This window comes from Macrobrachium nipponense, chromosome 32 (genome assembly GCF_015104395.2).
Source record: "Macrobrachium nipponense isolate FS-2020 chromosome 32, ASM1510439v2, whole genome shotgun sequence".
Taxonomy (NCBI): Eukaryota; Metazoa; Arthropoda; class Malacostraca; order Decapoda; family Palaemonidae; genus Macrobrachium; species Macrobrachium nipponense.
This window is the reverse complement of record NC_061094.1, coordinates 67584147-67598271: the sequence shown is the minus strand read 5'-3', so window position 1 is coordinate 67598271 and position 14125 is coordinate 67584147. Positions and strand designations below refer to the sequence as shown.

Sequence of the window (14125 nt, the reverse complement as noted above, 5' to 3'; positions counted from 1 at the left end):
ACGAAGACGAACTGAGAGACGATGCCACGAAGATGACAGGGATGATGAGGTATCAAACAACGACAAACGAAGAAACACCGACGAAGTAACTGAGAGGACGGAATGGGTAGAAAAGTTTAGACAATGGAAGGAGCCAGATACAGAGAGAACAAAGATCCCCTCCATGAAAGCCTACAACACCAAGAAATTAAGGGAGAAAACAAGTGAGGTCAATGAAATAATGGGCATAATACACCACCAGTATCACAGAAACAATAACTTGGCATATGCAGGAGCAAGATTAGTAGCAGAACTGATGGGGATTCGAACACCAACACCACCAGCACAACCAACCCAACAGAAACCAAAACAGCAACCTCCTTGGAAAAGTCGCCTGGAAAAGCAAATCATGGTGATGAGATCTGACTTGAGTAAACTGAAAGAGATGGCAGAAAAAAGGCTAAGAAGTAAGAAAACAAGGGAGGAACTCAACGAGAAATACAAAGTACAAGAGAGGGGACTAAACAACACAATAGAAGATGTAAAACAGAGGCTTAAGGCCAAAGCACATAAGATCCAATGGGATACCAACATAACAAACTATTCGGAACCAACCAGAAAAGACTATACAGCCAACAAAGAGGGGAAGACAACCACCAAGAAATTCCTGAAGCCGAACCAAGTAAGAGACTCTGGGAAAACATATGGAGCAATCCAGTATCACACAACAAACATGCAACATGGCTCCAGGAAGTCAAGGGGAAGACAACCACCAAAAAATTCCTGAAGCCGAACCAAGTAAGAGACTCTGGGAAAACATATGGAGCAATCCGGTATTACACAACAAACATGCAACATGGCTCCAGGAAGTCAAGGAAGAGGAAATAGGGAGAATAAAACAAAGATTCACAGACATCACGACAGACACAGTCAGACACCAACTAAAGAAAATGCCAAACTGGAAAACCCCAGGTCCCGATGAAGTCCATTGATACTGGCTCAAAAACTTCAAGGCCCTACACCCACGAATAGCAGAACAACTCCAGCATTGTATCTCAAATCACCATGCACCCAAATGGATGACCACAGGAAGAACATCCTTAGTACAAAAAGACAAGAGTAAGGGAAATATAGCCAGTAACTACAAGCCTATCAACTGCCTACCAATAATGGGGAAGTTACTAACAGGTATCATCAGTGAAAGGCTATACAATTACCTAGAGGAGACAAACACCATCCCCCACCAACAGAAAGGCTGCAGAAGGAAGTGTAGGGGCACAAAAGACCAGCTCCTGATAGACAAAATGGTAATGAAGAACAGTAGGAGAAGGAAAACCAACCTAAGCATGGCATGGACAGACTATAAGAAAGCCTTCAACATGATACCACACACACATGGCTAATAGAATGCCTGAAAATATATGGGGCAGAGGAAAACACCATCAGCTTCCTCAAAAATACAATGCGCAACTGGAATACAATACTTACAAGCTCTGGAATAAGACTAGCAGAGGTTAATATCAAGAGAGGCATCTTCCAGGGCAACTCACTGTCCCCACTACTCTTCATAGTAGCCGTGATTCCCATGACAAAAGTACTACAGAAGATGGATGCCGGGTACCAACTCAAGAAAAGAGGCGACAGAATCAACCATCTGATGTTCATGGACGACATCAAGCTGTATGGTAAGAGCATCAAGGAAATAGATACCCTAATCCAGACTGTAAGGATTGTAATCTGACGACATCAGGATGGAGTTTAGAATAGAAAAATGCGCCTTAGATCAATATAACAAAAAGGCAACAAAGTAACGAGAACGGAAGGGATAAAGCTACCAGATGGGAGCAACATCAAACACATAGATGAGACGGGATACAAATACCTGCGAATAATGGAAGGAGGGTATATAAAACACCAAGAGATGAAGGACACGATCAGGAAAGAATGTATGCAGAGAACTTCAAAGGTCATAGTCAAGTCAAAACTCAACGCCGGAAATATGATAAAAGCCATAAACACATGGGCGGCACCAGTAATCAGATACAGTGCTGGAATAGTGGAATGGACGAAGGCAGAACTCCGCAGCATAGATCAGAAAACCAGGAAACATATGACAATACACAGAGCACTACACCCAAGAGCAAATACGAAAAGACTATACATTACACGAAAGGAAGGAGGGAGAGGACTACTAAGTATAGAGGACTGCGTCAACATCGAGAACAGAGCACTGGGGCAATATCTGAAAACCAGTGAAGATGAGTGGCTAAAGAGTGCATGGGAAGAAGGACTAATAAAAGTAGACGAAGACCCAGAAACATACAGAGACAGGAGAATGACAGACAGAACAGAGGACTGGCACAACAAAACAATACACGGATAATACATGAGACAGACTAAAGAACTAGCCAGCAATGACACATGACAATGGCTACAGACGGGAGAGCTAAAGAAGGAAACTGAAGGAATGATAGCAGCGGCACAAGATCAGGCCCTAAGAACCAGATATGTTCAAAGAACGATAGACGGAAATAACATCTCTCCCATATGTAGGAAGTGCAATACAAAAAATGAAACCATAAACCACATAGCAAGTGAATGCCCGGCACTTGCACAGAACCAGTACAAAAAGAGGCATGATTCAGTGGCAAAAGCCCTCCACTGGAGCCTGTGCAAGAAACATCAGCTACCTTGCAGTAATAAGTGGTACGAGTACCAACCTGAAGCAGTGATAGAAAACGATCAGGCAAAGATCCTCCGGGACTATGGTATCAGAACGGATAGGGTGATACGTGCAAATAGACCAGACGTGACCTTGATTGACCAAGTCAAGAAGAAAGTATCACTCATTGATGTCGCAATACCATGGGACACCAGAGTTGAAGAGAAAGAGAGGGAAAAAGTGGATAAGTATCAAGATCTGAAAATAGAAATAAGAAAGATATGGTATATGCCAGTGGAAATCGTACCCATAATCATAGGAGCACTAGGCACGATCCCAAGATCCTTGAAAAGGAATCTAGAAAAACTAGAGGCTGAAGTAGCTCCAGGACTCATGCAGAAGAGTGTGATCCTTGAAACGGCGCACATAGTAAGAAAAGTAATGGACTCCTAAGGAGGCAGGATGCAACCCGGAACCCCACACTATAAAACCACCCAGTCGAATTGGAGGACTGTGATAGAGCAAAAAAAACAAAAAATAATAATAATAATAATAATGTTCTAAAGGGTCCACAATAATACAAAGTGTTAAGAGTCCGTGTATGATTTTTAAAACTATGCAAAAAGCTCTCGAACCCTTCCCTGGGTTCATCTTCAGTCCAAATGTTAATTTTTATATTACTAGTATGTTTTTAAAGATTTTAACTGTCGGACAGGCTCTGTTTTTCCCTCTCCTGATGCCGCTTCCGCCTTGCCTCTCCCAGTCCAGGTAACCGCTGCCCCAGGTGAGTCTGGTTACGGTGCCCAATCTACACCCTCGGATGAAGGACTTCCTGCAACATTGCAACTATTGCGGAGATCCAACAGAATTGCAGCCAGAAGGATTGATAGGGGAGAGGAAATCATCTAGTTGGAGTTAACTATCCTCTTTTATCATCACCTGGCCCATTAACGAGCTAACGACTGGTGTCAACGATCTTCAAGGACTCTTGTTTTTAAATTTACCTCTGTACATGTTACATGTTGTAACTAATTTGTTCATTTCGACTGAAGATGAACCCAGGGAAGGGTTCTAAAGCTTTTGGTATAGTTTTAAAAATTATACACGGACTCTTAACACTTTGTATTATTGTGGACCCTTTAGAACATTATATATACTCTTGCGATAGAGAGTTTTTCCCTAATAATAATAATAACAGCGGCACAAGATCAAGCCCTAAGAACCAGATATGTTCAAGGAACGATAGATGGAAATAACATCTCCCCCATATGTAGGAAGTGCAATCCGAAAAATGAAAAAATAAACCACATAGCAAGCAAATGTCCGGCACTTGCACAGAACCAGTACAAAGAGGCATGATTCAGTAGCAAAAGCCCCCCACTGAAGCCTGTGCAAGAAACACCTGCTACCTTGCAGTAATAAGTGGTACTAGCACCAACCTGAAGGAGTGATAGAAAACGATCAGGCAAAGATCCTCTGGGACTATGGTATCAGAACGGATAGGGTGATACGAGCAAATAGACCAGACGTGACGTTGATTGACAAAGTTAAGAAGAAAGTATCACTCATTGATGTCGCAATACCATGGGACACCAGAGTTGAAGAGAAAGAGAGGGAAAAATGGATAAGTATCAAGATCTGAAAATAGAAATAAGAAGGATATGGGATATGCCAGTGGAAATTGTACCCATAACCATACGGATCTGGAAAAACTAGAGGCTGAAGTGGCCCCAGAACTCATGCAGAAGAGTGTGATCTAGAAACGGCTAACATAGCATGAAAAGTGATGGACTCCTAAGGAGGCAGGATGCAACCCGGAACCCCACACTATAAATACCACCCAGTCGAATTGGAGGACTGTGATAGACACCCCCCCAAAAAAAAAAATAATAATAATAATAATAATAATTCTCTTTGTCATTCTCCTGTCTCTGTATATTTCTGGGTCTTCGTCTACTTTTATTAGGGAAGAAGGACTAATAAAAGTAGACGAAGACCCAGAAATATACAGAGACAGGAGAATGACAAACAGAACAGAGGACTGGCACAACAAACCAATGCACGGACAATACATGAGACAGACTAAAGACCTAGCCAGCGATGACACGTGGCAATGGCTACAGAGGGGAGAGATTAAGAAGGAAACTGAAGGAATGATAACAGCGGCACAAGATCAGGCCCTAAGAACCAGATATGTTCAAAGAACGATAGACGGTAATAACATCTCTCCCATATGTTGGAAGTGCAATACAAAAAATGAAACCATAAACCACATAGCAAGCGAATGCCCGGCACTTGCACAGAACCAGTACAAAAAGAGGCATGATTCAATGGCAAAAGCCCTCCACTGGAGCCTGTGCAAGAAATATCAGCTACCTTGCAGTAATAAGTGGTACGAGTACCAACCTGAGGGAGTGATAGAAAACGATCAGGCAAAGATCCTCCGGGACTATGGTATCAGAACAGATAGGGTGATACGTGCAAATAGACCAGACGTGAAGTTCATTGACAAAGTCAAGAAGAAAGTATCACTCATTGATGTCGCAATACCATGGGACACCAGAGTTCAAGAGGAAGAGAGGGAAAAAATGGATAAGTATCAAGATCTGAAAATTGAAATAAGAAGGATATGGGATATGCCAGTGGAAATTGTACCCATAATCATAGGAGCACTAGGCACGATCCCAAGATCCTTGAAAAGGAATCTAGAAAAACTAGAGGCTGAAGTAGCTCCAGGACTCATGCACAAGAGTGTGATCCTAGAAACGGCGCACATTGTAAGAAAAGTGATGGACTCCTAAGGAGGCAGTATGCAACCCGGAACCCCACACTATAAATACCACCCAGTCGAATTGGAGGACTGTGATAGAGCAAAAAGAAAAAAAATAAATATATAAATAAAAATAATAATAATAATAATAATAATAATAATAATAATAATAATAATATAATCGTGTTAGTTAAAACCTTCCTTTGAAAGACGAAATTAAACTCTTGTTAGAATCTTGATACGGTAAGGATAAACTTGACACCTTTTTTTCTTTTTTTAACCAGATTTATGTTCTCAAGAGTTGCCAAGGTTGTTCAGCACTTCAAGTTAATTTCAAGTGATTTCCGTGACATTGACTCTCTCCTGGCGTGTCAGATTACCATTATATACCTGATGGCGTTGGATATAATGGCGATTCTTGCAGGTAGCAAGAGTGGTGGTTTGAAAACTTGTAGAGTGCATCCCAGTGTAAGAATGGAGGCATTCCACTTCAGAGTAATTGAAATTGTAAACAGTCATCTTCTTTTAATTTCAAGTAAGGGAAGCTGGGTTACTCCATACGCAAAAGTTGGCAGCTCTGCAGTTCTTCTACATGAGTGGCAAGATCTTAGGGTACAATGTTCTCATCGAAGAAGCAACAAAGTGCGTACTTATTCTGGGGAAAGAGCTTGATGGCAGCATCGTCGGGAGCCAGGGGGCTGTTCCTTGGTCGCACTAGCGATTCGTCAAATTCCTGATCGCCTTGTAAATATCCTTGTTCAAGTGACCATTGCTGTATTTCTAATATGGCTACTTTCAATGAGCTTTACATATCTAACGGTCTGTAGACACGTCAAATATATTCTCGTAATCAACAGAGGAGTTTTTTTTTTATTATTATTCACTGCGGCACAAGGTGTTTTAAGACAGTTATCTGATCCGCGGAACTCCTGCACTTTCTAAAATTAGATTGTTCATCTCGTGGACCTTTTATCAGTTTTTGTTTCCAACCTATAAGGATTGAATATTTTCATCATAAACTGATTTCATGACAACCGACACATTTCTTGTCAGACACATTTCTTGTATTACCTTTACTATGACTTCATGTTCTTAATCCTCAAGTTTTGATTCCTCATTTCATATTCAGACACATTTCTTGTATTACCTTTACTATGACTTCATGTTCTCAATCCTCAAGTTTTGATTCCTCATTTCATATTCTGCAAAACAGACTAGTTACTATGTCATAGTTTCCAATTAATAAACAAACTTAGCAATAGATGGAGCACCTGTAGCTCAGTTGCTTTAATATCCTTGGGGAAATTCGTTTCTTCTTGTTTCGTAAGCGATGGTGAAAATGTGAAACGCCCATTGTTGAATGTTTAATTATTATTTGCTTTAATGTTAATTACTTAAATGTTATGTACGTATGCTGTTTGCTATTTTCTATGTATAATGTTTAGTATTTTGTAAGTAAACTGTTTTATACGTTAAGTATTGTCCACTCACTACTCTGGAAGCCCGATTAGTGATTTTTCGTGGATTTCAAATTAGTGTTAGCATATGTACTTGCGGAATCCCTCTCTTTAGGGTACACCATATTCGCTTGACAACTAATCCGTTATGCATGACAAGTGCTAATAGTTTCCTGCATGTAACATGTTGGCCGTTTTGCTACTATGCCTGCTGTTAACTCCTAGGCTACACATCACTTCACCGATTGAACTCCGTGAAAGTGCAGCTGTTACTTAATTGCTGATTTTGTCTGATAGCTTTGCTTCATGTTGGCTCCAAGCAACTTGCCTTCTTTTCTGGCTAAATGTATAGCTCTGCCCAATTATAATTAATTAGCTAATCATTCTTACTGCACGTGATTACTATAAATTTGCACATGGACATTTGATATGATGCATATTTGCATAAATATATGTATATCTTTCAATTTATTTTTTTAATTGACATCCAGTTTTCTGTGAACCTATGTCAATGGCCCATCAGGAGTCAAAGGGAAAATCTCTTCAAGCAAAATATTGACATACTAAACGACGCATTATTGAAGTTTCAGTGGTCAAAATCATCTCTGCAGTGATTCCAATATAACCTCCTGTTTTACATCTCATGACTTTTTCACTGATACCACTTCAAAAACTGAGAATTCATTCACACACATTCAGGTCTTCGTCAGCATCTGATATATCAAGTCACACTATCCCCCTCAAGTATCTTATTTGGGACTTCACAAAAATGTTCCACCCAACGTTGTGTTCCTTCTTCTGACGTTACTCCTGATCCATTCTTCCTTTTGCCACGTACTTTCCTCTTATTAGTTTTACCCTTCAGTATTTCATGGAAACACATGACTAAGTCAATATCATCATCCTTTGTCCATCTATTTATTGTATTTCAGGTCTTAACCAATATCCAAGGTTACTTACTATCTAGTTACCATATACATTCTAGTACCTCTTCTCCACAAGATTAGTTTACAATCTTGAGTTTAAACCAATCTTGATTCATTGTCTGCTCCTCCCCTGATGTGGTTTCAAGAACTGCAAATCTATTTCGACATGCACTGGGCAAAAGCCTCATGAGGTTCGTCTTCAAGAATCTTTAAACTTAAACATCACTATTAAAAGAACAGGATCCGGGGGACTGTCAGATAACAGTCTTAAAGTTAAAGCCATTACAGATTTCATTCCATCGCATTAGAGATGCCGGCTGGCTGGACATAACATGTCTGAATGGATAACAACTTCTGCTGATTTTCACTGGTGTGCACTACAAATGAAATGTAAAGAGTACAAGATATACCATAATTGAATTTTCTTCACTCTTCACGATACAATGGTTTTAATCAAGGACAAAAATATATTCGTGATAGACTCATACAGGTAAAATACATTTAAAATAAATGTTCAACCACCTGAAAGCTTAATGCCTAAGTAAACTAAACGCCATGCACGTGTGTATGTAGTATATACACACGCACATGCACACACACATATATGTATATGTATATATATATATATATATATATATATATATATATATATATATATATATATATATATATATATATATATATATAATATATATATTTTCTGTATATTATAAATAGATGTATAATGTATGAATATATGTAAACATACATTTAAGTAAGTAAATATATGTATATTATTATATGTTGCTACTTTCAAAATGCATATATCCCCTCTCAGACTAAATGAAATGTTATATATAGAGTTTTGCAACATTTTTCAGATTCTTAGCTAGCTTAGTTATAGGATGTCTTGAATGTATGTTCAGATTCTGCATAACATAATTCAAAAGCATATAATGTAGAATGTAAAAAAGAGAGATTATCTTTGTCTGTTCCGAGCTAGAGGTTGTTTCCCTATTATGTCAATGCCTTGAGATAAGAGAGTCTCGAGGTCTCCGTTGTATCTTGGGAATTCTGTCATCACGTCTGATAAGGGATTTCTGTTTCGATCGAGTCGTGTCTTTGTTGAGCATACTGGTTTCATACGCATATGTCTTTGTCAATAACCACGTGCAGATTTCACAATTTTTCTGTAATGTTACGTCATATTAGAAGCTTATAGAAAGATTGCATCATCTTTCACATGCCCAAAACGTTTTGTGCCAGATCCACTGTCCAATTTCTGTAAGGAAGAAAGCATTCATTCTGACTTAAATCCTCAGAGCATTCAGACATATCTCTCTCTCTCTCTCTCTCTCTCTCTCTCTCTCTCTCCTCTCTCACGCCACTTTTGAGTTTATATCAACGTAACGTAAAGATTTATACTTATACAATGGTCACTCGTAACTCGTAAATTTTAAATTTCGGATTTCTTAGAGTTATTTAGTATTATTTAGTGCTTTATGTGGAATCTGAACAGACATTGTACAAGTGTGTAACGGCGCCTATTTTTGTGAAATATTGTGAATTGTGTAGTGAAATTGTGAAACAACCTGCAGCAGAAAGAAATTGGTATATTAAGGTAAAGTGTGTTATATTTTTATTAGTTGCAATTAATAACTAATAGTTACAATGGTTTGAGTGAAACGATTTCAATTTCTACACATTGCAAATTTTTATGTTTTGTGTTTGTTTCATTTGAAGTGAGTTTTTTTGTGTGCATTTATTCATTTTTTCTTATTGAAGTGTGTGTTTTTATTTTATATTCTGTGTGATTAGTGCTTTTTACACTTTTGGTATTTTCCACATTTTTCTGTGTTTTCATTTGCATTCACAATTTAATTAAGTTAGTTATTTTCATTACTTAATCGTTGCACATTTAATTGAATTTAACACTTGTGAATTAATTTGCACATACTTAGAACTCTTTTCAAGTTTCATTGTTGTATAGCACTTGTGAATTAATTTCCAAATTTTAATTATTGCCTAACACTTCTGAATTTTGATTGAATTAATTTTCTAGAATTTTGTATAAATTAATTTTGATTCAGTTTTACTTCATTGATTCATAAATTAATTACACTTTGCTTTGTTTTCCCTGATATTGTGAATTTCACATACAAATTTTGAGTTTAATAATAAATTTTTGTATTTAAAATTCTTATAAGTGTTTTATTTCACACCAGTATATTTATATGATTTGCTTAGGTAGAAAAATAGAGTGGTAATTGATCTGTTTTCCTTCTATTTACTTGAAGTGAGTCTGAACCAATGAAGTACTTAAGACATGAAATCAGGGAAATACTTAGACTTTTAAAGTTGTTGATGTAGTGATGCCCTTTGATTAATTCAATTACTTACAAGATTACCTCACACCTGTTTTGATGAACTTAGTCTGATTTTCTGCAATACTGGTAAGTTGTTAAGGGATCACTGTTGCCTTTAAAGTATTCATTTGTTTAGTACCTGTGATGAGGGTTCAGGTGTCTGGCTGTTATGAGGTAACAATTAATGAATGGTAAGTGTAGTAACCAGATACTTGGCACTTCGCCACAAGTATTAATGGTGCTCAGACCCGGGAAAACAGATTTCATTATCACTCTATTATATACTGGTGGTGTTAGGGATATATTTTGTTAGGAGAGTGACCATATAGTTTTTGTTTTGCATTCATTGTATTGAAGTGCAAGTTGATAACTTAGAGAAAATGGCTCAGTTCAAGGTTCAAGAATTTTTACCAGCCCCTTCCATCCAAGTGTTATCTGAAACCACTCTGACTAAGGCACAGTGGAGTGCTTTAGTAGTGGCAAGTGGTGGTTATGGCACAGTGGAGCGCTTTAGCAGTGGCAAATGGTGGTTATGTGTCTACTAGTATGGTAAAGGCACAAATAAGATGTACTGCTATGGAATCATTGATAGACTCTAGTAGAATACCTGATGAAGATGAGTTAGAATTGGCTCAAGAGTTGTTGAATGTAGCATGTGCTGATCTTATGAATAAGCAAGCAGAAAAGAAAGAGAAAAGTGATGCAGAGTTAGAGCTTAGATGCATTGAAGCAGTAAAGAATTTGATTAAGCTGAAAATACAAGCTGAAAGAGAGAGAATGAAAGCTGAAAGATAAAGAATAGACAGGGAAAAACAAGAAAGAAGAGAAAGAGAAGCAGAAGAGGAAAGAGAAAGGATAAAAGAGGAAAGGGTAGTCGCAATACATGAAAGGGAGATGGAATTGATAAGAGCTAGATCCATAATACATGTGACACCGACTAACCCTAACCAAGGTAATCAAGACCCTGTATTTGATGTAGTAAGAGTGCAGAAGTTAATCCCTAATTTTACTGAAGAAGCTCCAGATGAGTTTTTTGATCACTTTGAGAATAAGTGGTCAGTTTTGCTATAAAGTGTCTTAATTGGAAAAGGGAGAAATGCTTATCTAGCCTTAACAGCTGATCAGTGTAAAGACTACAAGGTACTTAAACACAGTGTGCTACAAGTTTACCAGATAACCCCAGAGTACTACAATTAAAGATTCAGAAGTTTAAGAAAAGATGAGAAGGGAACTTTCTTAGATTATGCTTACAAAGTGAGAAGGTGTTTTAAACATTGGTTAGAAGCTCCTAAAGTTAAAACTTTTGATGAGTTAGAAGAGTTACTTGTTTTTGAACAGCATCTTAAGGGAATTACTGAACATATAAGAGCCTATTTGAGAGAGAAGAGAGAGAGAGAGAGAGAGAGAGAAGAGAGAGAGAGAGGTTAAGAAACTTGACAAAGCTGCTACACTGAGTGAAGATTACAATATAAGTAGTAGCAAACGCAATTACAATGTCAAGTACCAAAGTCAACAACGCTCAGGTTTTAAGTCTTATCCAAATAACAGGAACAAACTTAATGGGAAACCTACAAGTGATAATACCAAGAGTACACAAGGTAATACACCTCAGCAAACTAATGTGAAATCATCATCCAATTTTTCAAGACAGTTACAGAAACCTAATGTTGTCTGTTTCAAGTGTGGAAGAGTAGGACACTTCAGTCAAGAGTGTTACCAGAATCAACAGCAGTCAAAGCCAGTTGGTCAAGTAGTGAAAGGTGACCAGGTGAAACAAACTACGAAGAGCAGTGTGGGAAAGAATCAGACTCCAGAGAAGAATGAAACTAAACAAGCTGAATGTTTACCAACCAGTGAAAATGTAACCTCAAGCAGTGAGTGGCTTAGCAGTGTGGAGGCATTTAAGCCATATATCTATGAGGGTATGCTGTCAACTCAAGGAGGAAGTGTGCAGGTACCAGTCAAGATATTACGTGATACAGGGAGTAACCATAGTGTGGTAGTACGTGGTGCTCATCCTCAGCTGGAGAAGAGTCTCACAGGAGATTCAGTTATTTTGAAGGGTATAGAGGGAGAGGAAGTAACTCTTATATGCCGCTTACACCTGTCATGTGAATTGGCGACAGAGAATGTTGATTTTGCTGTAAAGGACTCACTGGCTGTGGAAGGTGTACATGTTCTGTTGGGGAATGAAGTTGGAGGTGTGCCATTTATTCCTTGTCCCGTAGTGACAGACAAACCATTGAAGATTAGTCCTACAGAAGAGTTGGAGAAGAATAACCCCCACCTGTTTCCGAGTTGTGTAACTACCAGAAGTATGAAGAGGACTACGACTGCAAGTGAAGAAACTGAGGATTTACCCACCCAAGAAGGATCAAGTGAAGGAATTTTGTGCTTAGAAGAATTGTTCCAGGGAAGTGATGTTTCCCATAGTGCTGACCAAGAAGAGATTTCGCATGAAGAAGACAACGACGATGAAAAAGAAGAACCTGATGTTACTGAAGAGACTCCGAGTAGTCAAAGTGTTCCTGAAGACAGTAGTGAAACTACAGTAGCTGAGTTAGTACATATTGAGAATTCAACCCTTGAAGTTGGTCAAGTGACAAGAGAGAAGCTAATGGACTTGCAGAAGAAGGATGCATTGTTAGCTGATTTGTTCTTCAGAGTTGTTGATCGAGAAGAGATGCAACAAACTCCTACCTGTTATTATCTGAAGGAAGGTTTGCTGATGAGGAAGTATAGACCTACAGATATACCAGGAGATGCTGTATGGGGCGAATATAATCAAATTTTGATTCCATATCCGTTGAGGAGGCAAGTGGTAGCAGTAGTTCATGAGTCTGGACATATGGGAATCAGGAAGACTGTGGAGAAGATCATGAAATATTTCTTCTAGCCTGGACTTCACAAAGATGTTAGTAGATTCTGTCATGAGTGTCATACCTGCCAAATAGCTGGAAAACCGAATGAAACCATCAAGAAAGCCCCCCTACAACTTATAGAAATTGGACCGCTGCCAAAGACAAAGAAAGGAAATGAGTATTTGTTAACATTAATGTGTCCTGTGACAAGATATCCAGAGGTAATCCCTATTAGAAACATATCTGCCAAGATAGTTGCTGAAAAACTTGTGGAGTTTTTCTCAAAGTTTGGTATACCAGAAATAGTACAAAGTGATAGAGGAACAAACTTTACTTCAAAGTTATTCCAGGATGTGATGAATTTGTTAGGAGTGAAACAAGTTATCCACTGCTTATCATCCAGAGACTCGAGGTGCCTTAGAAAGGTTCCACCAGACATTGAAAAGTATGCTGACAAAGTATTGTTCTGAGTCAGGAAGAGAATGGGATGTTGGTTTACCATTAATGCTGTTTGAAGTGAGGAGTGCTTATCAAGAAAGTATGGGATGTTCACCTAATGAAATGATTTTTGGTAGAGATGTGAGAGGACCGTTGAAGATTCTTGCAGAAAATTGGGAAGGAAATCATTAGGAAATCCAAGGAGAGTATGTGAAGAACTTAAGAAGAAGATTGAAAGAGATTAGAAAATTCTCTTTAGAAAATTTGAAAGTGAGTCAAGAGAAAATGAAAAAGAGATTTAATGCTAAGACTAAGCTAAGAAGTTTTAGTGTTGGTCAACAAGTGTTAGTGTTCTTACCTGTCAAGAGATTTCCCCTCACTAATAAATTTCAAGGTCCTTACAAGATAATTCAGAAGTTAAGTGATAGAACTTATGTGATTGAAACACCAGAAAGAAGACGACGACAAAGGAAGATACACATGAACCTCTTTAAACCTTATTTCAGAAACTAAAACTGAAACTGTGTCAATAACATAAACAACTTCATCTACAGAAGACGATGATGGCTACGAATTGGGAGCTGAAAGCAAGATGAATAATTCTTCAATTTTGCAAAATGTGGAGGCTAAACTGAAACATCTGAGTGCCAAACAAGGTGAAGACTTAAGTGAAGTGATTAGAAGTTT

At 38.2% G+C, this 14125-nt stretch overlaps 3 protein-coding genes across 4 annotated transcripts in view; 1 reads left to right on the top strand and 2 right to left on the bottom strand.

The window, feature by feature from the left end:
* Positions 1 to 14125, bottom strand: part of LOC135207569 (small ribosomal subunit protein uS7m-like) — a 143196-nt gene that overhangs the window by 102754 nt on the left and 26317 nt on the right. The window lies entirely within an intron of this gene.
* Positions 1 to 14125, bottom strand: part of LOC135207567 (uncharacterized) — a 75066-nt gene that overhangs the window by 47364 nt on the left and 13577 nt on the right. The gene's annotated exons all lie outside the window — the stretch shown is intronic.
* LOC135207565 (uncharacterized) overlaps positions 11558 to 14125 on the top strand; it is a 7328-nt gene continuing 4760 nt past the window's right edge. Inside the window, exon 1 of the mRNA XM_064239400.1 lies at positions 11558 to 14125. This exon is cut by the window's right edge and continues 2225 nt beyond it. Coding sequence (XP_064095470.1) covers positions 12064 to 13035 — 972 coding nt within the window. The 5' untranslated portion in view covers positions 11558 to 12063 and the 3' untranslated portion in view covers positions 13036 to 14125.